Source organism: Scyliorhinus torazame, chromosome 11 (genome assembly GCF_047496885.1).
Source record: "Scyliorhinus torazame isolate Kashiwa2021f chromosome 11, sScyTor2.1, whole genome shotgun sequence".
NCBI classification, from domain to species: Eukaryota; Metazoa; Chordata; class Chondrichthyes; order Carcharhiniformes; family Scyliorhinidae; genus Scyliorhinus; species Scyliorhinus torazame.
In genome coordinates this window covers 257,774,933-257,798,278 of record NC_092717.1, presented here as the reverse complement: position 1 = coordinate 257,798,278, position 23,346 = coordinate 257,774,933, and the positions used below count along the sequence as shown (strand labels likewise).

The 23,346-nt window shown below is 48.0% G+C and overlaps 1 protein-coding gene across 1 annotated transcript in view; it reads left to right on the top strand.

Moving 5' to 3' along the window:
* Positions 1 to 17,484: 17,484 nt before the first annotated feature.
* Positions 17,485 to 23,346, top strand: part of LOC140385968 (voltage-gated inwardly rectifying potassium channel KCNH2-like) — a gene marked incomplete at its 5' end in the record, with an annotated part of 339,017 nt that continues 333,155 nt past the window's right edge. The window contains one exon of the mRNA XM_072468612.1: positions 17,485 to 17,910. Within this exon, the coding sequence (XP_072324713.1) occupies positions 17,485 to 17,910 (426 nt within the window). The remainder of the gene's footprint in view (positions 17,911 to 23,346) is intronic.

The window sequence follows — 23,346 nt, the reverse complement described above, 5'->3', positions numbered from 1 at the left end:
CTGTATAGAACCTTAGTTAGGCCACACTTGGAGTATAGTGTTCAATTCTGGTCGCCACACTACCAGAAGGATGTGGAGGCTTTAGAGAGGGTGCAGAAGAGATTTACCAGAATGTTGCCTGGTATGGAGGGCATAAGCTATGAGGAGCGATTGAATAAACTCGGTTTGTTCTCACTGGAACGAAGGAGGTTGAGGGGCGACCTGATAGAGGTCTACAAAATTATGAGGGGCATAGACAGAGTGGATAGTCAGAGGCTTTTCCCCAGGGTAGAGGGGTCAATTACTAGGGGGCATAGGTTTAAGGTGAGAGGGGCAAGGTTTAGAGTAGATGTACGAGGCAAGTTTTTTACGCAGAGGGTAGTGGGTGCCTGGAACTCGCTACCGGAGGAGGTAGTGGAAGCAGGGACGATAGGGACATTTAAGGGGCATCTTGACAAATATATGAATAGGATGGGAATAGAGGGATACGGACCCAGGAAGTGTAGAAGATTGTAGTTTAGTCGGGCAGTATGGTCGGCACGGGCTTGGAGGGCCGAAGGGCCTGTTCCTGTGCTGTACATTTCTTTGTTCTTTGTTCTTTTGAGTTAGGGATTCAATTATCAGGGTTAGTGATTTGGTAATCTGGGTTAGTGATTCAGTTATCTGAGTTGGTGATTTGGTTATCCGGGTTATTGATTTGGTTACCTGGTTTAATAATCAGTTCTCAGGGTTTGTGAATCGGTTATCTGGGTTAGTGATTTGCTTATCCGGGTTAGTGATTTGCTTATCTGGGTTAATGATTCAGTTATCTGAGTTAGAGATTCAGTTATCTGGGTTAAATTTCAGTTTCTGTGTTAGTGATTTGGTTTTCTGGGCTTGTGATTTGGTTATATGGTTTAGTGTTTTGTTTATCCGCATTAGTGATTCGGTTACCTGGGTTAATGATTCGGTCACCTGGGTTAGAGATTCGATTATCTGGGTTAGTGATTTGGTTATCTGGGTTATTGATTCAGTTATCTGGGCTAGTGATTCCGTTACTTGGGTTAATGATTCGGTTATCTGGGTTAGTGATTCGGTTATCTGGGTTAGTGATTCCGTTACCTGGGTTAGTGATTCGGTTATCTGGGCTAGTGATTCCGTTACTTGGGTTAATGATTCGGTTATCTGGGTTAGTGATTCGGTTATCTGGGTTAGTGATTCCGTTACCTGGGTTAGTGATTCGGTTATCTGGGTTAGTGATTTGGTTACCTGGGTTAGTGATTCGGTTATCTGTGTTAGTGATTCCGTTACCTGGGTTAGTGATTTAGTTATCTGGGTTAGTGATTCAGTTATCTGGGTTAGTGATTTGGTTACCTGGGTTAGAGATTTGGTTATCTGGGTTTGTGTTTTGGTTATCTGAGTTAGTCATTTGGTTATCTGTGTTAGTGCTTTTGTTATCTGGGTTAGAGATTTGGTTATGGGGGTTAGTGATTTGGTTATCTGTGTTAGAGATTCAGATTGCGGGGTTAGTGATTCGGTTATCTTGGTTAGTGATTTGATTATCTGGGTTAGTGATTCAGTTATTTGGGTTAGTGAATTGATTATCTGGGTTAGTGATTCGGTTATCTGTGTCAGTGATTCAGTTATCTGGGTTAGCGATTCAGTTATCTGGGTTAGGGAGTTGGTTATCTGGGTTAGCGAATCAGTTGTCTGGGTTAGTGATTTGATTATCTTGCTTAGTGATTCGGTTATCTGTGTCAGCGATTCAGTTATCTGGGTTAGCGATTCAGGTATCTGGGTTAGGGATTTGCTTATCTGGGTTAGAGATTCAGTTATCTGGGTTAGTGATTTGGTTATCTGGGTTAGTGTTTTGGCGATCGGAGTTAGTTATTTGGTTATCTGTCTTAGTGATTCAGTTATCTGGGTTAGTGATTCAGTTATCTGAGTTAATGATTTGGTTATCCGTGTTAGTGATTTGATTATCTGGGTTAACAATCATTTATCTGGGTTAGTGATTCGGTTATCTGGGTTAGAGATTTGGTTATCCAGGTTAGGGATTCGGTTATCTGGGTTAATGATTCAGTTATCTGAGTTAGTGATTTGGTTATCCTGGTTAGTGATTTGGTAATCTGGGTTAATAATCATTTATCTGGGTTATCATAGAAGTTTACAGCATGGAAACAGGCCCTTCGGCCCAACCAGTCCATGCCGCCCAGTTTTTACCATTAAGCTAGTCCCAGTTGCCCGCACTTGGCCCATAACCCTCTATACCCATCTTACCCATGTAACTATCTAAATGCTTTTTAAAAGACACAATTGTACCCGCCTCTACTACTACCTCTGGCAGCCCATTCCAGACAGTCACTACCCTCTGAGTGAAGAAATTGCCCCTCTGGGCCCTTCTGAATCTCTCCCCTCTCACCTTAAACCTATGCCCTCTAGTTTTAGACTCCCCTACCTTTGGGAAAAGATGTTGACTATCTACCTTATCTATGCCCCTCATTATTTTATAGACCTCTATAAGATCACCCCTAAGCCTCCTACGCTCCAAGGAAAAAAGTCCCAGTCTATCCAGCCTCTCCTTATAACTCAAACCATCAAGTCCCAGCAACATCCTAGTAAATCTTTTCTGCACTCTTTCCAGTTTAATAATATCCTTCCTATAATAGGGTGACCAGAACTGCACACAGTATTCCAAGTGTGGCCGTACCAATGTCTTGTACAACTTCAACAAGACGTCCCAACTCCTGTATTCAATGTTCTGACCAATGAAACCAAGCATGCCGAATGCCTTCTTCACCACCCTGTCCACCTGCGACTCCACCTTCAAGGAGCTATGAACCTGTACTCCGAGATCTCTTTGTTCTATAACTCTCCCCAACGCCATACCATTAACTGAGTAGGTCCTGGCCTGATTCGATCTGCCAAAATGCATCACCTCACATTTATCTAAATTAAACTCCATCTGCCATTCGTCGGCCCACTGGCCTAATTGATCAAGATCCCTTTGCAATCCTAGATAACCTTCTTCACTATCCACTGTGCCACCAATCTTGGTGTCATCTGCAAACTTACTAACCATGCCTCCTAAATTCTCATCCAAATCATTAATATAAATCACAAATAACAGTGGACCCAGCACCGATCCCTGAGGCACACCACTGGTCACAGGCCTCCAGTTTGAAAAACAACCCTCTACAACCACCCTCTGCCTTCTGTCGTCCAGCCAATTTTGAATCCAATTGGCAACCTCACCCTGGATCCCGTGAGCCTTAACCTTCGGCAACAACCTACCATGCGGTAGCTTGTCAAAGGCTTTGCTAAAGTCCATGTAGACAACGTCTACTGCACTGCCCTCATCTACCTTCTTGGTCACTCCCTCAAAAAACTCAATCAAATTTGTGAGACATGATTTTCCACGCACAAAGCCATGCTGACTGCCCCGAATCTGTCCTTGCCTCTCTAAATGCTTGTAGATCCTGTCTCTCAGAATACCTTCTAGCAACTTACCTACTACAGACGTTAGGCTCACCGGTCTGTAGTTCCCAGGCTTTTCCCTGCTGCCCTTCTTAAACAAGGGCACAACATTCGCCACTCTCCAATCTTCAGGCACCTCACCTGTGGCTGCCGATGATTCAAATATCTCTGTTAGGGGACCCGCAATTTCCTCCCTAGCCTCCCACAACACCCTGGGATACATTTCATCAGGTCCCGGGGATTTATCTACCTTGATGCGCTTTAAGACTTCCAGCACCTCCTCCTCTGTAATATGCACACTTCGCAAGACATCACTATTTATTTCCCTTAGTTTCCTAACATCCATGCCTTTCTCCACCGTGAATACCGATGAGAAATATTCATCAGGATCTCACCCAACTCTTGTGGCTCTGCACATAGATGCCCTTGTTGATCCTTAAGAGGCCCTACTCTGTCCCTAGTTACTCTTTTCCCCTTTATGTATCTGTAGAATCTCTTTGGATTCTCCCTTGCATTATTTGCCAAAGCAATTTCATGTCCCCTTTTTGCCCTCCTGATTTCCCTCTTAACTCTATTTCGACAATCTCTATACTCTTCAAGGGATCCACTTGATCCCAGTTGCTTATGTACGTCATATGCCTCCTTCTTCTTTTTGACCAGAGTCTCAATATCTCGAGTCATCCAGGGTTCCCTACTTCTACCAGCCTTGCCCTTCACTCTAAAGGGAATGTGCTTACCCTGCACCCTGGTTAACACATTTTTAAAAGCCTCCCATTTACCAGCCGTCCCTTTGCCTGCCAACAGTCTCCCCCAATCTACCTCTGCAAGTTCCTGTCTGATACCATCAAAATTGGCCTTGCCCCAATTAAGAATTTTAACTCTTGGGCCAGACCTATCATTCTCCATAGCTATCTTAAAACTAATGGAATTATGGTCACTTGTCCCAAAGTGATCCCTCACTAGCACTTCTGTCACTTGCCCTTCCTTATTTCCCAAGACGAGGTCAAGTTTTGCCCCCTCTCTAGTCGGTCCATCCACATACTGAATGAGAAATTCCTCCTGAATACACTCAACAAATTTCCCTCCATCCAAGCCCCTAATGCTATGGCTGTCCCAGTCAATGTTGGGAAAGTTAAAGTCCCCTACTATTACCACCCTATTATTCTTGCAGCTATCTGTAATCTCCTTACATATTTGCTCCTCAATTTCCCGCTGACTATTTGGGGGCCTGTAGTACAGTCCTACCAAGGTGATCCCTCCCTTCTTATTTTTCAGTTCCACCCATATAGACTCAGTAGGCGAACCCTCGGATATATCCCCTCTAAGTACTGCTGTGATGTTCTCCCTAATCAAAAACGCCACTCCCCCTCCTCTCTTACCTCCTGTTCTATCCTTTCTATAGCATCTGTACCCCGGAACAGTGAGCTGCCAGTCCTGCCCCTCCCTTAGCCATGTTTCAGTCATAGCTATAATATCCCAGTCCCATGTGCCCATCCATGCCCTGAGTTCATCCGCTTTGCCCGTCAGGCCCCTTGCATTGAAATAAATGCAGTTTAATGTAGACCTTCCTTGCTCTCTGCCCTGCTTTCTCTGGTCATGCTTTACACACTCTCCCTTCCTGCCTTTTGTTTCTGTCCCCACTGACTTCCTACATCGGTTCCCATCCCCTGCCACATTAGTTTAAACCCTCCCCAACTGCACTAGCAAACACACCCCCGAGAACATTGGTTCCGGTCCCACCCAGATGCAGACCGTCCGATTTGTACAGGTCCCACCTCCCCCAGAACCGGTCCCAATGTCCCAGGAATTTGAAACCCTCCCTCTTGCACCATCTCTCAAGCCACGTATTCATCCTAGCTATCCTGTCATTCCTACTCTGACTATCACGTGGCACTGGTAGCAATCCTGAGATTACTACCTTTGAGGTCCTACTTTTTAGTTTAACTCCTAACTCCCTAAATTCAGCTTGTAGGACCTCTTCCCGTTTTTTACCTATATCGTTGGTGCCTATATGCACCACGACAGCTGGCTGTTCACCCTTGCCCTCCAGAATGCCCTGCAGCAGCTCCGGGTTAGTGAATCGGTTATCTGGGTTAGAGATTCGGTTCTCTGGGTTAGTGATGTGGTTATCTGGGTTAGTGATTCAGTTATCTGGGTTAGTGATTTCCTATCTGGTTTCATGATTTGGTTATCCGGTTTAGTGATTCGGTTATCCAGGTTAGAGATTTGGTTATATCAGTAGGAATTTTGTTATCTGGGTTAGTGATTTGGATATCTGAGTTAGTGATTCAGTTATCTGAGTTCGAAATTTGGTTTTTCTGGTTAGTGATTCAGTTACCTGTGTTAGTGATTTGGTTATCTGGGTTGAGGATTCAGTTGTCTGGTTTAGTGATTCGGTTATCTGGGTTAGTGATTCAGTTTTCTGGGTTAGTGATTCGTTTTCTGGGTTAGTGATTTGGTTATCCGGGTTAGTGATTTGGTTACCTGGGTTAGTGATTCTGTTATCTGGGTTAGGAAATCGGTTATCCGGGTTAGTGATTTGGTTATCTGGATTAGTAATTCGGTTATCCGGGTGAGTAATTTGGTAATCAGGGTTAATAATCAGTTATCTGGGTTAGCGATTCTGTATCTGGGTTAGAGATTCATTTACCCGGGTTAGAGATTTGGTTATCTGGGTTAGTAATTCGGTTATCTGGGTTTATGATTTGGTTATCTGGGTTAGCGATTCTGTTTTCTGGGTTAGAGATTCGGTTATCTGGGTTAGTGATTCAGTTATCTGGGTTAGTGATTTGGTTATCTGGGTTATTGATTCAGTTATCTGGGTTAGAGATTCGGTTATCTGGGTTAGCGATTCTGTTTTCTGGGTTAGAGGTTCGGTTATCTGGGTTAGTGATCCAGTTATCTGAGTTAGAGATTTGGTTATCTGGGTTAGTTGATCGGTTATCTGGGTTAGTGATTCAGTTATCTGGGTTAGTGATTTGGTTATCTGGATTAGTTATTTGGTTATCCAGGTGAGTAATTTGTTATTCAGGGTTAATAATCAGTTATCTGGGTTAGCGATTCTGTATCTGGGTTAGAGATTTGTTTACCTGGGTTAGAGATTTGATTATCTGGGTTAGTAATTCAGTTATCTGGGTTAGTGATTGGTTATCTGGGTTAGCGATTCTGTATTCTGGGTTAGAGATTCGGTTATCTGGGTTAGTGATTCAGTTATCTGAGTTAGAGATTTGGTTATCTGGGTTAGTTGATCGGTTTTCTGGGTTAGTGATTCAGTTATCTGGGTTAGTGATTTGGTTATCTGTGTTAGAGATTCAGTTATCTGTGTTAGTGATTTGGTTATCGAGGTTAGTGATTTGGTTATCTGGGTTACTGTTTATCTGAGTTAGTGACTCGATTATCTGGGTTAGGGATTTCGTTATCTGGGTTAGAGATTCAGTTATCTGGGTTAGTGATTTGGTTATATGGGTTAGCGTATTAGCTATCTGGTTTAGTGATTTGGTTACCTGTGTTAGTGATTTGGTTATCTGGGTTAGTAATTCAGTTATCTGGGTTAGTGATTGGTTATCTGGGCTAGCGATTCTGTTTTCTGGGTTAGAGATTCGGTTATCTGGGTTAGTGATTCAGTTATCTGAGTTAGAGATTTGGTTATCTGGGTTAGTTGATCGGTTTTCTGGGTTAGTGATTCAGTTATCTGGGTTAGTGATTTGGTTATCTGTGTTAGAGATTCTGTTATCTGTGTTAGTGATTTGGTTATCGAGGTTAGTGATTTGGTTATCTGGGTTAATGTTTTGTTTATCGGCATTAGTGATTCGGTTTCCTGGGTTAGTGATTCAGTTACCTGGGTTAGAGATTTCATTGTCTGGGTTTGTGATTTGTTTATCTGGGTTATTGATTCAGTTATCCGGGCTAATGATTCCGTTACTTGGGTTAGTGATTCGGTTTTCTGGGTTAGTGATTCGGTTATCTGGGTTAGTGATTCCGTTACCTGGGTTAGTGATTTGGTTATCTGGGCTAGTGATTCAGCTATCTGGGTTAGTGATTTGGTTACCTGGGATGGTGATTCCGTTATCTGGGTTAGTGATTCCGTTACCTGGGTTAGTGATCGGTTATCTGGGTTAATGATTTTGTTATCTGGGTTAGTGATTCAGTTATCTGGGTTAGTGATTTGGTTACCTGGGTTAGTGATTCGGTTTTCTGGATTACTGATTTGATTTTATGGGCTAGTGATTTGGTTATCTGGGTGAGTGATTTGGTTATCCGGGTTAGTGATTCGGTTACCTGGGTTAGTGATTCGGTTATCTGGGTTAGAGATTTGCTCATCTGGGTTAGTGATTCAGCTATCCGGGTTACTGATTTCAAAGAACAAAGAACAAAGAAAAGTACAGCACAGGAACAGGCCCTTCTGCCCTCCAAGCCCATGCCGACCATGCTGCCCGACTAAACTACAATCTTCTACACTTCCTGGGTCCGTATCCCTCTATTCCCATGCCCCTTAAATGTCACTATCGTCCCTGCTTCTTCCACCTCCTCTGGTAGCGAGTTCCAGGCACCCACTACCCTCTGCGTAAAAAACTTGCCTCGTACATCTACTCTAAACCTTGCCCCTCTCACCTTAAACCTATGCCCCCTAGTAATTGACCCCTCTACCCTGGGGAAAAGCCTCTGACTATCCACTCTGTCTATGCCCCTCATAATTTTGTATACCTCTATCAGGTCTCCCCTCAACCTCCTTCGTTCCAGTGAGAACAAACCGAGTTTATTCAACCGCTCCTCATAGCTAATGCCCTCCATACCAGGCAACATTCTGGTAAATCTCTTCTGCTCCCTCTCTAAAGCCTCCACATCCTTCTGATAGTGTGGCGACCAGAATTGAACACTATACTCCAAGTGTGGCCTAACTAAGGTTCTATACAGCTGCAACATGACTTGCCAATTCTTATACTCAATGCCCCGGCCAATGAAGGCCAGCATGCTGTATGCCTTCTTGACTACCTTCTCCACCTGTGTTGCCCCTTTCAATGACCTGTGGACCTGTACTCCTAGATCACTTTGACTTTCAATACTCTTGAGGGTTCTACCATTCACTGTATATTCCCTACCTGCATTAGACCTTCCAAAATGCATTACCTCACATTTGTCCAGATTAAACTCCATCTGCCATCTCTCCGCCCAAGTCTCCAGACAATCTAAATCCTGCTGTATCCTCCGACAGTCCTCATCGCTATCCGCAATTCCACCAACCTTTGTGTCGTCTGCAAACTTACTAATCAGACCAGTTACATTTTCCTCCAAATCATTTATATATACTACAAAGAGCAAAGGTCCCAGCACTGATCCCTGTGGAACACCACTGGTCACAGCCCTCCAATTAGAAAAGCATCCTTCCATTGCTACTCTCTGCCTTCTATGGCCTAGCCAGTTCTGTATCCACCTTGCCAGCTCACCCCTGATCCCATGTGACTTCACCTTTTGTACTAGTCTACCATGAGGGACCTTGTCAAAGGCCTTACTGAAGTCCATATAGACAGCATCCACTGCCCTACCTGCATCAATCATCTTAGTGACCTCCTCGAAAAACTCTATCAAGTTAGTGAGACACGACCTCCCCTTCACAAAACCATGCTGCCTCTCACTAATATGTCCATTTGCTTCCAAATGGGAGGAGATCCTGTCTCGAAGAATTCTCTCCAGTAATTTCCCTACCACTGAAGTAAGGCTCACCGGCCTGTAGTTCCCGGGATTTCGTTTTCTGGGTTAGTGATTCGGTTATCTGGGTTTGTGATTCTGTTACCTGGGTTAGTGATTCGGTTATCTGGGTTAGTGATTTGGTTATCTGGGTTAGTAATTTGGTTATCTGGGTTAGCGATTCAGTTTTCAGGTTAGTGATTTGGTTATCTGGGTTAGTGATTTGGTTATCTGTGTTAGTGATTCAGTTATCCGGGTTAGTTATTTGGTTATCCTGGTTAGTGATTTGGTTATCTGGGTTAGAGATTTGGTGATCTGGGTTAATGATTTGGTTATCCGGGTTAGTGATTTGGTTATCTGTGTTAGAGATTTGGTTATCTGGGTTAATGATTTGGTTATCTGGGTTAGTGATTTGGTTATCTGGGTTAGTGATTTGGTTATCTGAGTGAGTCATTTGGTTGTCTGGGTTTGTGATTCAGTTATCTGGGTTGGGATTCAGTTGTCTGGGTTAGTGATTTGGTTATCTGTGTTAGTGATTTGGTTATCCGGGTTAGTGATTTGGTTATCTGTGTTAGTGATTTGGTTATCCGGGTTAGTGATTTGATTATCTGGGTTAGTGATTTGGTTATCCAGGTTCGTGATTTGGTTATCTGTGTTAGTGATTTGGTTATCCGGGTTAGTGATTTGATTATCTGGGTTAGTGATTTGGTTATCCGGGTTAGTGATTTGATTATCTGGGTTAGTGATTTGGTTATCCGGGTCAGTGATTTGGTTATCCAGGTTCGTGATTCGGTTATCCGGGTCAGTGATTTGATTATCTGGGTTAGTGATTTGGTTATCCGGGTCAGTGATTTGGTTATCCAGGTTCGTGATTCGGTTATCTAGGTTTGTTGGAGTTTTGTCTGTCAGTGGGGTGGGAACCAGAGCACTAACTTAGAAGGTGTAATAGCTGAAGGGGAAATAAAGCCTCAAAATTTAAAGAACAACTTCACCCTGTCTGCTCAAATGTATTTGTTTCAATGCCAGAGGTATAGCGGGTAAGGCCGACTGATTAGTTATTGGAATTATGATGTAGCTATCACAGAAACGGGGTTAGAGGAAGGACAGGATTGGCAGCTGAACGTTGGGAGGATAGAGACGCTTCAGGAGAGATAGAGGGGGATGTAAAAGGGGTGGGGAGGAGCATTACTGGTTCAGGAGAATATTATCGCCGTACTGCGGGAGGACACCTCGGAGGGTTCACACAATAGAGCTTTGGAACAACAAGGGGCAATCACAATGTTGGGGGTTTATTACAGGCCCCCCAACTGCCAGCGAGAGACAGAGGAGCACATGGGAGAGATTTTGGAAAGGTGCAAAAGTAACAGAGTTGCTGTTGTCGGGGATTTTAATTTCCCCAATATTGACTGGGACTCACTTAGTGCTCGGGGTGTGGATGGGGCAGAGTTTGTAAGGTGTATCCAGGAAGGCTTCTTGATGCAATATGTAGATAGTCCAACTCGGGAAGGGGCAGTATTGGACCTGGTATTGGGGAATGAGTCTGGACAGGTGGCTGAGGTTTCAGTCGGGGAACATTTTGGACAGGGATGAGGGTAACCCTCGGGTTTAGGTGCTGAACTGGGGAAAGGCAAATTCCGATAACATTAGACAGGAATTGAAGAATTAGGATTGGGTGCGGCTGTTGGAGGGTAAATCAACATCAGACATTTGGGAGTCTTTCAATTGATTAGGATTCAGGAAAGTAACGTTCCTGAGAGAACAAAGGATAAGTATGGGGAGTTTAGGGAGCCTTGGATAACGAGGGATATTGTGAACCTCGTCAAAAAGAAAAAGGAGGCTTTTGTACGGTCTAGAAGGGTGGGGACAGTCAAAACCCTTGAGGAGAATGAAGAAAATAGGACGGTACTGAAGCGGGAAATTAGGAGGGCGAGGAGGGGTCATGGAAAGTCTTTGGCAAGTAGCATTAAGGTGAATCGCAAAGCTTTTTATTCATATGTAAAAAGCAGGAGGGTGGCCAGGGGAAGGATTGGACCACTGAAGGACAGTGGGGGGAATCTATGTGTAGATCCAGAGGAAATGGACGAGGTACTAAATGAATACTTTGCATCAATGTTCACTAAAGAAAGGGACTTTGTGGAAGATGATTCTTGGGTAGGATGTGTGGACAGTCTCGATCATGTTAACATCGAACAGGAGGAGGTATTGGGTCTGTTAAAAGATATTATGGTAGATAAGTTTCCTGGGCCGGATGTGATTTACCCCAGAATACTGAGGGAAGCAAGGGAGGAAATTGCTGGGGCTTGACTGACATCTTTGTATCCTCATTGGCTACAGGTGAGCTCCCAGAGGACTGGAGAATAGCTAATGTTGTACCGCTGTTTAAGAAAGGTAGCAGGGATGATCCAGGAAACTATAGGCCGGTGAGCCTCACATCGGTAGTGGGTAAATTATTGGAGAGAATTCTCAGGGACAGGATTTCTACCCATTTGGAAACAAATGGACTCATTAGCGACAGGCAGCTTGGTTTTGTGAAGGGAAGGTCGTGCCTCACTAACTTGATCGAGTTTTTTGAGGAGGTGACTAAGATGATTGATGTGGGGAGGGTGGTGGATGTTGTTTACATGGACTTCAGTAAAGCCTTTAACAAGATGCCTCATGGCAGACTGGTACAAAAGGTGAAGTCACACAGGATCAGAGGTGAGGTGGTAAGATGGGTACAGAACTGGCTCGGTCATAGAAGGCAAAGGGTAGCAGTAGACGGGTGTTTTTCTGAATGGAAGGTTGTGACTCGCGGTGTTCCACGGGGATCGGTGCTGGGGCCTCTGTTGTTTGTGGTGTACATAAACGATTTGGAGGAAAATGTAGCCGGTCTGATTAGTAAGTTTGCGGGTGACACCAAGGTGGGTGGAGTGGCAGATAGTGTTGAGGATTGTCAGAGGATACAGCAGGACAGAGATAGGTTGGAGACTTGGGCAGAGAAATGGCAAATGGAGTTTAATCCGGACAAATGTGAGGTTGTGCATTTCGGTAGGTCTAACATAGAGGGGAAATATACCGTAAATGGTAAAACTCTTAGTAATATAGAAAGTCAGAGAGATCTGGGCGTGCAGGTCCACAGATCTTTGAAAGTGGCAACACAAGCGGACAAGGTAGTCAAGAAAGCAGACGGAATGCTTGCCCTCATTGGACGGGGCATCGAGTATAAAAACTGGCAAGTCATGCTGCAGTTGTATAGAACCTTGGTAAGGCCGCACTTGGAATATTGCGCACAATTCTGGTCCCCACACTACCAGAAGGATGTGGAGGCTTTGGAGAGGGTGCAGAGGAGGTTTACCAGGATGTTGCCTGGTCTGGAGGGTGTTAGCTATGTGGAGAGGCTGAATAGACTCGGACTGTTTTCATTAGAAAGACGGAGGTTGAGGTCTACAAGATTCTGAGGGGCATGGGTAGAGTGGATGGGCAGGCACTCTTTCCCAGGGTGGAGGGGTCAGTCACCAGGGGCATAGGTTTAAGGTCCATGAGGCAAAGTTTAGAGGTGATGCGCGAGGCAGGTTTTTTACACGGAGGGTGGTGAGTGTCTGGAACGTGTTGCCAGGGGAGGCTGTGGAAACAGATACATTAACGGCGTTCAAAAGGCATCTTGACAAACACATCATCTGGTTTAGCTCAGTGGGCTAGATTGCATTGGATTTGTTTATTGTCACGTGTACCGAGGTACAGTGAAAAGTATTTTTCTTCGAGCAGCTCAACAGATCATTAAGTACATGAGAAGAAAAGGGAATAAAAGAAAATACATAATAGGGCAACACAGGGGGCGCGATTCTCCACTCCCACTGCGGGTGGGAGAATCGCCTGGGCCGCCAAAATTTCCGGGGACGCCGGTCCGACGCCCTCCCGTGATTCTCCCAAGCGGCGGGAACGGGCCGGTCGAGTTCCGCGGGCCGCAGGCCGGAGAATCGCCGGAGACACCGAAAATGATGATTCTCCGGCACCCCCGCTATTCTGAGGCCCGGATGGGCCGAGCGGCCAGGCCAAAACGGCGGGTTCCCCCCCGGCGCGATCCACGCCTGGTCGCTGCCGTCGTGGGCGGTGCGTGAACGCTGGGGGGGGCAGCCTGTGGGGGGGCGAGGGGGGATCCTGCACCGGGCTTTACCTGGAATGTGGGGTGGCCCGCGATCGGTGCCCACCGATCGTCGGGCCGTCCTCTCTGAAGGAGGACCTCCTTCCTTCCGCGGCCCCGCAAGATCCGTCCGCCATCTTCTAGTGGGGCGGACTTAGAGAGGACGGAAACCACACGCATGCGCGGATGACGCCCGTTGTGCGGCGCCGGCCGCGTCATCTATGCGGCTCCGCTTTTACGCGGCGACAAGGCCTGGCGCGGGTAGATGACGCGGCCCCGATACTGGCCCAATGACCGGGGCCGTTCCGCGCCGTCGTGAACCTCGACGGCGCGGCCAATTCGGCGTGGGAGTCGAGAATCCCGCCCACGATGCACAATGTAACTACATAAACACCGGCATCGGGTGAAGCATACAGGGTGTAGTGTTAATGAGGTCAGTCCATAAGAGGGTCATTTAGGACTCTGGTGACAGTGGGGAAGAAGCTGTTTTTGAGTCTGTTCGTGCGTGTTCTCAGACTTCTGTATCTCCTGCCCGATGGAAGAAGTTGGAAGAGTGAGTAAGCCGGGTGGGAGGGTCTTTGATTATACTGCCCGCTTTCCCCAGGCAGCGGGAGGTGTAGATGGAGTCAATGGATGGGAGGCAGGTTGACTCCATCTGTACCTCCCGCTGCCGGGGGTCAGTTGGTTTGTGATGCAGAACAAGGCCAGCACCACGGGTTCAATTCCTGTACCAGCTGAGAATTCTGAATTCTCCCTCTGTGTACCTGAACAGGCGCCGGAATGTGGCGACTAGGGGCTTTTCACAGTAACTTCATTGCAGTGTTAATGTAAGCCTACTTGTGACAATAAAGATTATTTTTTATTATTTATTATTTATTACATGGGTAGGACGGGTAAAGAGGGATACGGCACAAGGAAGGGCCGAGGGTTTTGGCCAAGGTTGGTATCATGGCCGGTACAGGCTTGGAGGGCCGAAGGGCCTGTTCCTGTGCTGGATTGTTCTTTGTTCTATTTCTGACACCGAAGGAAAGCCCAATGGCTGAACCAGAGCGATCCAAAACTAGAGCTATCCTATCAAACCCCACCTTCCATCTCCTCAGACAAACCCGTGATCTCCGGGGTCCGTTTCTCATCGGGGGCGAGGGCTCGGCTCTCTGAGATGCCCCTCCCCCTTCCCCCCGCCATGGTCTTTTCCTGCTTATTATGGGCTATCTTCTCCTGCAGAGACACAGAGAGGAAATTTTGAGCTGTACGTTTTAAGAGTCAGGGGGTCTACAGCAGGCGGCACATGTGGGCATGGTACCCGGACAGGAAGGGGTTGTGCTGGTGGGTTCCAGTGGGTGCTGAGGAACAGGCACGAAGATGGGATGTGGGGTGGGAGCGAGGTGTCAGTCAGTGATGTGTGGCGGGGATGGGGGGGCGGTTGTTGGAGAGTGTGGTTTGGGAATTTGAGAGGTGGCAGGTGGACTGGTGCCAGGAGAGAGGCACTGCGATTGTCCAGGGCATTGGTGAGGTCACACCGGGAGGATTGTGGGCAGTTTTGGTGTCCTTACCTGAGGAAGGATGTTCTTGCTCTCGAGGGAGTGCAGCGAAGGTTTACCAGGCTGATTCCTGGGATGGTGGGGCTGTCATATGGGGAGAGACTAAGTCGGTGAGGATTATATTCACTGGAGTTTAGAAGAGTGAGAGGGGATCTCAGAGAAACTAACAAAATTCTAACAGGATTAGACAGGGTAGATTCAGAAAGAATGTTCCCGATGGTGGGGGAGTCCAGAATTAGGGGTCAGGGTTTGAGGATAAAGGGTAAACCTTTTAGGACTGAGGTGAGGAGAAATTTCTTAACCCAGAGAGCGGTGAATCTGTGGAATTCACTCCCACAGAAAGTAGTTGAAGCCAAAACATTGTGGGTGAAGTACTAAATGAACACTTTGCATCAGTATTCACCAAAGAGAAGGAATTGGTAGATGTTGAGTCTGGAGAAGGGGGTGTAGATAGCCTGGGTCACATTGTGATCCAAAAAGACGAGGTGTTGGGAGTCTTAAAAAATATTAAGGTAGATAAGTCCCCAGGGCCTGATGGGATCTACCCCAGAATACTGAAGGAGGCTGGAGAGGAAATTGCTGAGGCCTTGACAGAAATCTTTGGCTCCTCGCTGTCTTCAGGGGATGTCCCGGAGGACTGGAGAATAGCCAATGTTGTTCCTCTGTTTAAGAAGGGTAGCAAGGATAATCCCGGGAACTACAGGCCGGTGAGCCTTACTTCAGTGGTAGGGAAATTACTGGAAAGAATTCTTCGAGACAGGATCTACTCCCATTTGGAAGCAAATGGACGTATTAGTGAGAGGCAGCACGGTTTTGTGAAGGGGCGGTCGTGTCTCACTAACTTGATAGACTTTTTCGAGGAGGTCACTAAGATGATTGATGCATGTAGGGCAGTGGATGTTGTCTATATGGACTTCAGTAAGGCCTTTGACAAGGTCCCTCATGGCAGACTGGTACAAAAGGTGAAGTCACACGGGATCAGGGGTGAGCTGGCAAGATGGATACAGAACTGGCTAGGCCATAGAAGGCAGAGGGTAGCAATGGAGGGATGCTTTTCTAATTGGAGGGCTGTGACCAGTGGGTGTTCCACAGGGATCAGTGCTGGGACCTTTGCTGTTCGTACTATATATAAATGATTTGTAGGAAAATGTAACTGGGCTGATTAGTAAGTTTGCAGACGACACAAAGGTTGGTGGAATTGCGGATAGCGGTGAGGACTGTCAGAGGATACAGCAGGATTTAGATTGTTTGGAGACTTGGGCGGAGAGATGGCAGATAGCGTTTAATCCGGACAAATGTGAGGTCATGCATTTTGGAAGGTCTAATGCAGATAGGGAATATACAGTGAATGCGAGAACCCACAAGAGTATTGAAAGTCAGAGAGATCTAGGCGTACAGGTTCACAGGTCACTGAAAGGGGCAACACAGGTGGAGAAGGTAGTCAAGAAGGCATATGGCATGCTTGCCTTCATTGGCCGGGGCATTGAGTATAAGAATTGGCAAGTCATGTTGCAGCTGTATAGAACCTTAGTTAGGCCACACTTGGAGTATAGTGTTCAATTCTGGTCGCCACACTACCAGAAGGATGTGGAGGCTTTAGAGAGGGTGCAGAAGAGATTTACCAGAATGTTGCCTGGTATGGAGGGCATAAGCTATGAGGAGCGATTGAATAAACTCGGTTTGTTCTCACTGGAACGAAGGAGGTTGAGGGGCGACCTGATAGAGGTATACAAAATTATGAGGGGCATAGACAGAGTGGATAGTCAGAGGCTTTTCCCCAGGGTAGAGGGGTCAATTACTAGGGGGCATAGGTTTAAGTTGAGAGGGGCAAGGTTTAGAGTAGATGTACGAGGCAAGTTTTTTACACAGAGGGTAGTGGGTGCCTGGAACTCGCTACCGGAGGTGGTGGTGGAAGCAGGGACGATAGTGACATTTAAGGGGCATAGAACATAGAACATAGAACGATACAGCGCAGTACAGGCCCTTCGGCCCACGATGTTGCACCGAAACAAAAGCCATCTAACCTACACTATGCCATTATCATCCATATGTTTATCCAATAAACTTTTAAATGCCCTCAATGTTGGTGAGATCACCTGGTGAGGCATCTTGACAAATATATGAATAGGATGGGAATAGAGGGATACGGACCCAGGAAGTGTAGAAGATTGTAGTTTAGCCGGGCAGCATTGTCGGCACGGGCTTGGAGGGCCGAAGGTCCTGTTCCTGTGCTGTACATTTCTTTGTTCTTTGTTCTTTGTTGTTTGTAATTTGAAGAAGGAATTCGATCCAGATCTTGGGGCTAAAGGGATCGAGGGATATGGGGGGGAGGCGGGATCAGGGTATTGAACTTGATGATCAGCCATGATGATAATGAATGGTGGAGCAGGCTCGAAGGGCCGAATGGCCTCCTCCTGCTTCTCTTTTCTATGTTTCTATGATCTCTGAGATTAACTTTTAATTCCAGATTTATTAATTGAATTTAATTCCAGCAGATGTGGTAACCTGGGCCCAGGGATTATTACCGCAGTGACAATATCACCAGCTCACAGTGTGCCCCTCATTGGGGTTTGCGATTCGGGGTTCGGGGTTTTTTTTTAGGGTTCACTGATTGATTTAATTGGGCGACATGAACCCTCTTTGATTGGCTGGTGCGATTCTGTCTCTTATTCATTGAATGAGATGCACTTGTTTTCCCCACAGGTTCTGTCGCTGGGAGCGGACGTGCTGCCTGAATATAAACTCCAAGCTCCACGGATCCACAAATGGACCATTCTTCACTACAGCCCATTCAAGGCGGTGTGGGATTGGCTGATCCTGCTGCTGGTCATTTACACGGCCATCTTCACCCCCTATTCTGCTGCCTTCTTACTGAATGATCAGGGAGAGGTGAACCAGCGAGACTGTGACTATTCCTGTAATCCACTGAACGTGGTGGATCTGATTGTGGACATCATGTTCATCATCGACATTCTGATCAACTTCCGCACCACCTACGTGAACATTAATGATGAAGTTGTTAGTCATCCCAGTAAAATCGCCATCCATTACTTCAAGGGCTGGTTCCTCATTGACATGGTGGCAGCAATTCCCTTCGATCTTCTCATTTTCCGATCTGGCTCTGATGAGGTGAGAAATATTCGATTTAATCTGTTCACAACACAGGCCACTCGGCCCCTGGCGTCCTGCTGCATCATTTGGGCTGCACGGTAGCACAGTGGTTAGCACTGTTGCTTCACAGCGCCAGGGTCCCAGGTTCGATTCCGGCTTGGGTCACTGTCTGTGCGGAGTCTGCACATCCTCCCCGTGTGTGCGTGGGTTTCCTCCGGGTGCTCCGGTTTCCTCCCACAGTCCAAAGATGTGCAGGTTAGGTGGATTGGCCATGATAAATTGCCCTTAGTGTCCAAAAAGGTTAGGGGGGGTTACAGGGAGAGGGTGGCAGTGTGAGCTTGGGTAAGGTGCTCATTCCAAGGGCCGGTGCAGACTCGATGGGCTGAATGGCCTCCTTCTGCACTGTAAATTCTATGATTCTACGATTCGAAGATTCAATACCCATCATGGCTGATAATTGTAATCCAACCCCACATTCCTGCCACCACGATACTCTCTGACCCCTTGACCCTCCAACCCCCTTGACCGTCTGACCCCCTTGACCCTCCAACCCCCTTGACCATATGACCCCCTTGACCCTCCAACCCCCTTGACCGTCTGACCCCCTTGACCCTCCAACCCCCTTGACCGTCTGACCCCCTTGACCCTCCAACCCCCTTGACCGTCTGACCCCCATGACCCTCCAACCCCCTTGACCATCTGACCCCCTTGACCCTCCAACTCCCTTGACCTTCCAACCCCCTTGACCATCTGACCCCCTTGACCCTCCAACCCCCTTGACCATCTGACCCCCTTGACCCTCCAACCCCCTTGACCGTCTGACCCCCTTGACCCTCCAACCCCCTTGACCGTCTGACCCCCATGACCCTCCAACCCCCTTGACCATCTGACCCCCTTGACCCTCCAACTCCCTTGACCTTCCAACCCCCTTGACCATCTGACCCCCTTGACCCTCCAACCCCCTTGACCATCTGACCCCCTTGACCCTCGAACCCCCTTGACCATCTGACCCCCTTGACCCTCCAAACCCTTTGACCGTCTGACCCCCTCGACACTCCAACCCCTTGACCCTCTGACCCCCTTGGCCCTTCAAACGCCTTGACCCTCTGACCCCCTTGGCACTCCGACCCCCTTGGCCCTCTGACCCCCATTGGCCCTCTGACCCACATTGGTCCTCTGACCCACATTGGCCCTCTGATACCCTCCGACTCCCTTGACCCTCCGTCCCCTATCACCATCCACACTCAAAGCACCCACCTTCACAACATCCACCCTCACAGGCCGAGCCTGTCTGCATCGGATGCTTAAGGTGGCGCCGGAGCGCGGCGACTTCGGCGAGCTGTGCCCAGCATACTCTGTAATTCTATCTGTTACTCTCGTTCTATGCCGCTAAAACTACACCTTGCTGTAACTGTAACATTATATTCTGCAGTCTCTCCTTCCTTCCCTATGTAGAACAAAGAACAAAGAAAAGTACAGCACAGGAACAGGCCCTTCGGCCCTCCAAGCCCGTGCCGACCATACTGCCCGACTAAACTACAATCTTCTACACTTCCTGGGTCCGTATCCTTCTATTCCCATCCTATTCATGTATTTGTCAAGATGCCCCTTAAATGTCCCTATCGTCCCTGCTTCCACTACCTCCTCCGGTAGCGAGTTCCAGGCACCCACTACCCTCTGCGTAAAAAACTTGCCTCGTACATCTACTCTAAACCTTGCCCCTCTCACCTTAAACCTATGCCCCCTAGTAATTGACCCCTCTACCCCGGGGAAAAGCCTCTGACTATCCACTCTGTCTATGCCCCTCATAATTTTGTAGACCTCTATCAGGTCGCCCCTCAACCTCCTTCGTTGTACGGTGTGCATTGTTTGTACAGCAGGCAAGACACAATACTTTTCACTGTATACTAATACATGTGACAATAATAAATCAAATCAAATCACAAGATTAACCCCCCCCGCCCCCAAGTATTAAACAACTTACTTTCCCTTTCAAAACACTGCTTCTGTAGAATTACAGAATAAAAACACACAAACATTAAACACAGACAAGGAGAAAAGATGCTGACAGAGATAAAATTCAGTTAAGTCCTTTGGAATATGGTGCAGGCAGTTAATTGGAGAGAAGGAATGAAATTGAAGAGTTTTGTTGAGCAGTCGTGATGGCTTCTGCAGTCAAATAGTTGGTGTTTGCCCTTTCAGCTGGACTCAGCTGGAGAGCAGCTTCATGGAGCAAGTGAAGCCCCTTCACTGCCTCCGCACTCATTGCATTATTTTGTCTGCAGAACTTTCTCTGTGACCCCCCGGGACAGAGCAATCCAGCCCCCCCCCCCCCCCCCCCCCCCAGGGACAGAGCAATCCAGCCCCCCCCCCCCCAGGGACAGAGCAATCCAGCCCCCCCCCCCAGGGACAGAGCAATCCAGCCCCCCCCCCCCCCGGGGACAGAGGAAGCCCTCCCCCCACTGGTGACAGAGGAAGCCCCCCCCCACTGGTAACAGAGAAAGCCCCCCCTGGTGACAGAGGAAGCCCCCCCCCCCCGGTGACAGAGGAAGCCCCCCCCTCCCCTGGTGACAGAGGAAGCCCACCCCCACTGGTGACAGAGGAAGCCCCCCCCTCCCCTGGTGACAGAGGAAGCCCCCCCCCCCCCACTGGCGACAGAGGAAACCAGCCCCCCCTCTCTGGTGACAGAGGAAGCCAGACACCCCCCCCCCCCCCCGCCCCCCTCTGGTGATGGAGGAAGCCAGCCCCCCCCCTGGTAACAGAGAAAGCCCCCCCTGGTGACAGAGGACGCACCCCCCCTGGTGACAGAGGAAGCCCCCCCCCTCCCCTGGTGACAGAGGAAGCCCCCCCCCTCCCCTGGTGACAGAGGAAGCCCCCCCCCCCAAGGACAGAGGAAGCCAGCCCCCCCCCAGGGACAGAGGCAGCCCCCCCCCCCCCCCAGGGACAGAGGAAGTCAGCCCCCCCCCCCAGGGACAGAGGCAGCCCCCCCCCCCCCCCCCAGGGACAGAGGAAGCCCCCCCCCCAGGGACAGAGGAAGCCCCCTCCCAGGGACAGAGGAAGCCCCCCCCACCCCCCAGGGACAGAGGAAGCCCCCTCCCAGGGACAGAGGAAGCCCCCCCCCCCACAGGGACAGAGGAAGCCCCCTCCCAGGGACAGAGGAAGCCCCCCCCCCCCAGGGACAGAGGAAGCCAGCTCTCTCCTGCTGTTCGTTGTTGCTTTTGCTGAGAGCTGGAATGTTTTTCCAGAAGGTCTCCTGGGAGCTGGGCACAAAGGCTTTTCCCAGCCTTGTTGAGTAAAGGGTTAATGATTGTGTTAGTCATGTCTGGGCCAAGAAGCGAAGAGAATCCGAGGGAATATGGGACAGAACAGTCTGTCTGAAGAACATGGACATACTTCCAAAACCTTGGTAGATACTTCAAAATAAATATTTGCAAAAGAAGCAAAATATTAACCATCGGTACTCGCTCCTCGAGGCAGTAACTCCTCGAGGCAGTAACTCCTCGAGGCAGAAGGCAGTACGGTAAAGTGAGAGGCCGCAGTTTAACAAAACTGAAGATACAGACTGGTCACCCACAAGGGAAGAGCGAGGAGCAGCTCGACATTGCACAGAGCAGAAAGAATCAGACTTCCTTGGTAGGAACGGAGAGCAAACCGCTCACAATGTCAAACAAAGAACAAAGAAATGTACAGCACAGGAACAGGCCCTTCGGCCCTCCAAGCCCGTGCCGACCATGCTGCCCGACTAAACTACAATCTTCTACACTTCCTGGGTCCGTATCCCTCTATTCCCATCCTATTCATGTATTTGTCAAGATGCCCCTTAAATGTCACTATCGTCCCTGCTTCCACCACCTCCTCCGGTAGCGAGTTCCAGGCACGCACTACCCTCTGCGTAAAAAACTTGCCTCGTACATCTACTCTAAACCTTGCCCCTCTCACCTTAAACCTATGCCCCCTAGTAATTGAGCCCTCTACCCTGGGGAAAAGCCTCTGACTATCCACTCTGTCTATGCCCCTCATAATTTTGTAGACCTCTATCAGGTCTCCCCTCAACCTCCTTCGTTCCAGTGAGAACAAACCGAGTTTATTCAACCGCTCCTCATAGCTAATGCCCTCCATACCAGGCAACATTCTGGTAAATCTCTTCTGCACCCTCTCTAAAGCCTCCACATCCTTCTGGTAGTGTGGCGACCAGAATTGAACACTATACTCCAAGTGTGGCCTAACTAAGGTTCTATACAGCTGCAACATGACTTGCCAATTCTTATACTCAATGCCCCGGCCAATGAAGGCAAGCATGCCGTATGCCTTCTTGACTACCTTCTCCACCTGTGTTGCCCCTTTCAATGACCTGTGGACCTGTACTCCTAGATCTCTTTGACTTTCAATACTCTTGAGGGTTCTACCATTCACTGTATATTCCCTACCTGCATTAGACCTTCCAAAATGCATTACCTCACATTTGTCCGGATTAAACTCCATCTGCCATCTCTCCGCCCAAGTCTCCAAACAATCTCAATCCTGCTGTATCCTCCGACAGTCCTCATCGCTATCCGCAATTCCACCAACCTTTGTGTCGTCTGCAAACTTACTAATCAGACCAGTTACATTTTCCTCCAAATCATTTATATATACTACAAAGAGCAAAGGTCCCAGCACTGATCCCTGTGGAACACCACTGGTCACAGCCCTCCAATTAGAAAAGCATCCTTCCATTGCTACTCTCTGCCTTCTATGACCTAGCCAGTTCTGTATCCACCTTGCCAGCTCCCCCCTGATCCCGTGTGACTTCACCTTTTGTACTAGTCTACCATGAGAGACCTTGTCAAAGGCCTTACTGAAGTCCAAATAGACAACATCCACTGCCCTACCTGCATCCATCATCTTAGTGACCTCCTCGAAAAACTCTATCAAGTTAGTGAGACACGACCTCCCCTTCACAAAACCATGCTGCCTCTCACTAATACGTCCATTTGCTTCCAAATGGGAGTAGATCCTGTCTCGAAGAATTCTCTCCAGTAATTTCCCTACCACTGAAGTAAGGCTCACCGGCCTGTAGTTCCCGGGATTATCCTTGCTACCCTTCTTAAACAGAGGAACAACATTGGCTATTCTCCAGTCCTCCAGGACATCCCCTGAAGACAGTGAGGATCCAAAGATTTCTGTCAAGGCCTCAGCAATTTCCTCTCCAGCCTCCTTCAGTATTCTGGGGTAGATCCCATCAGGCCCTGGGGACTTATCTACCTTAATATTTTTTAAGACACCCAACACCTCGTCTTTTTGGATCTCAATGTGACCCAGGCGATCTACACACCCTTCTCCAGACTCAACATCTACCAATTTCTTCTCTTTGGTGAATACTGATGCAAAGTATTCATTTAGTACCTCGCCCATTTCCTCTGGCTCCTCACATAGATTCCCTTGCCTATCCTTCAGTGGGCCAACCCTTTCCCT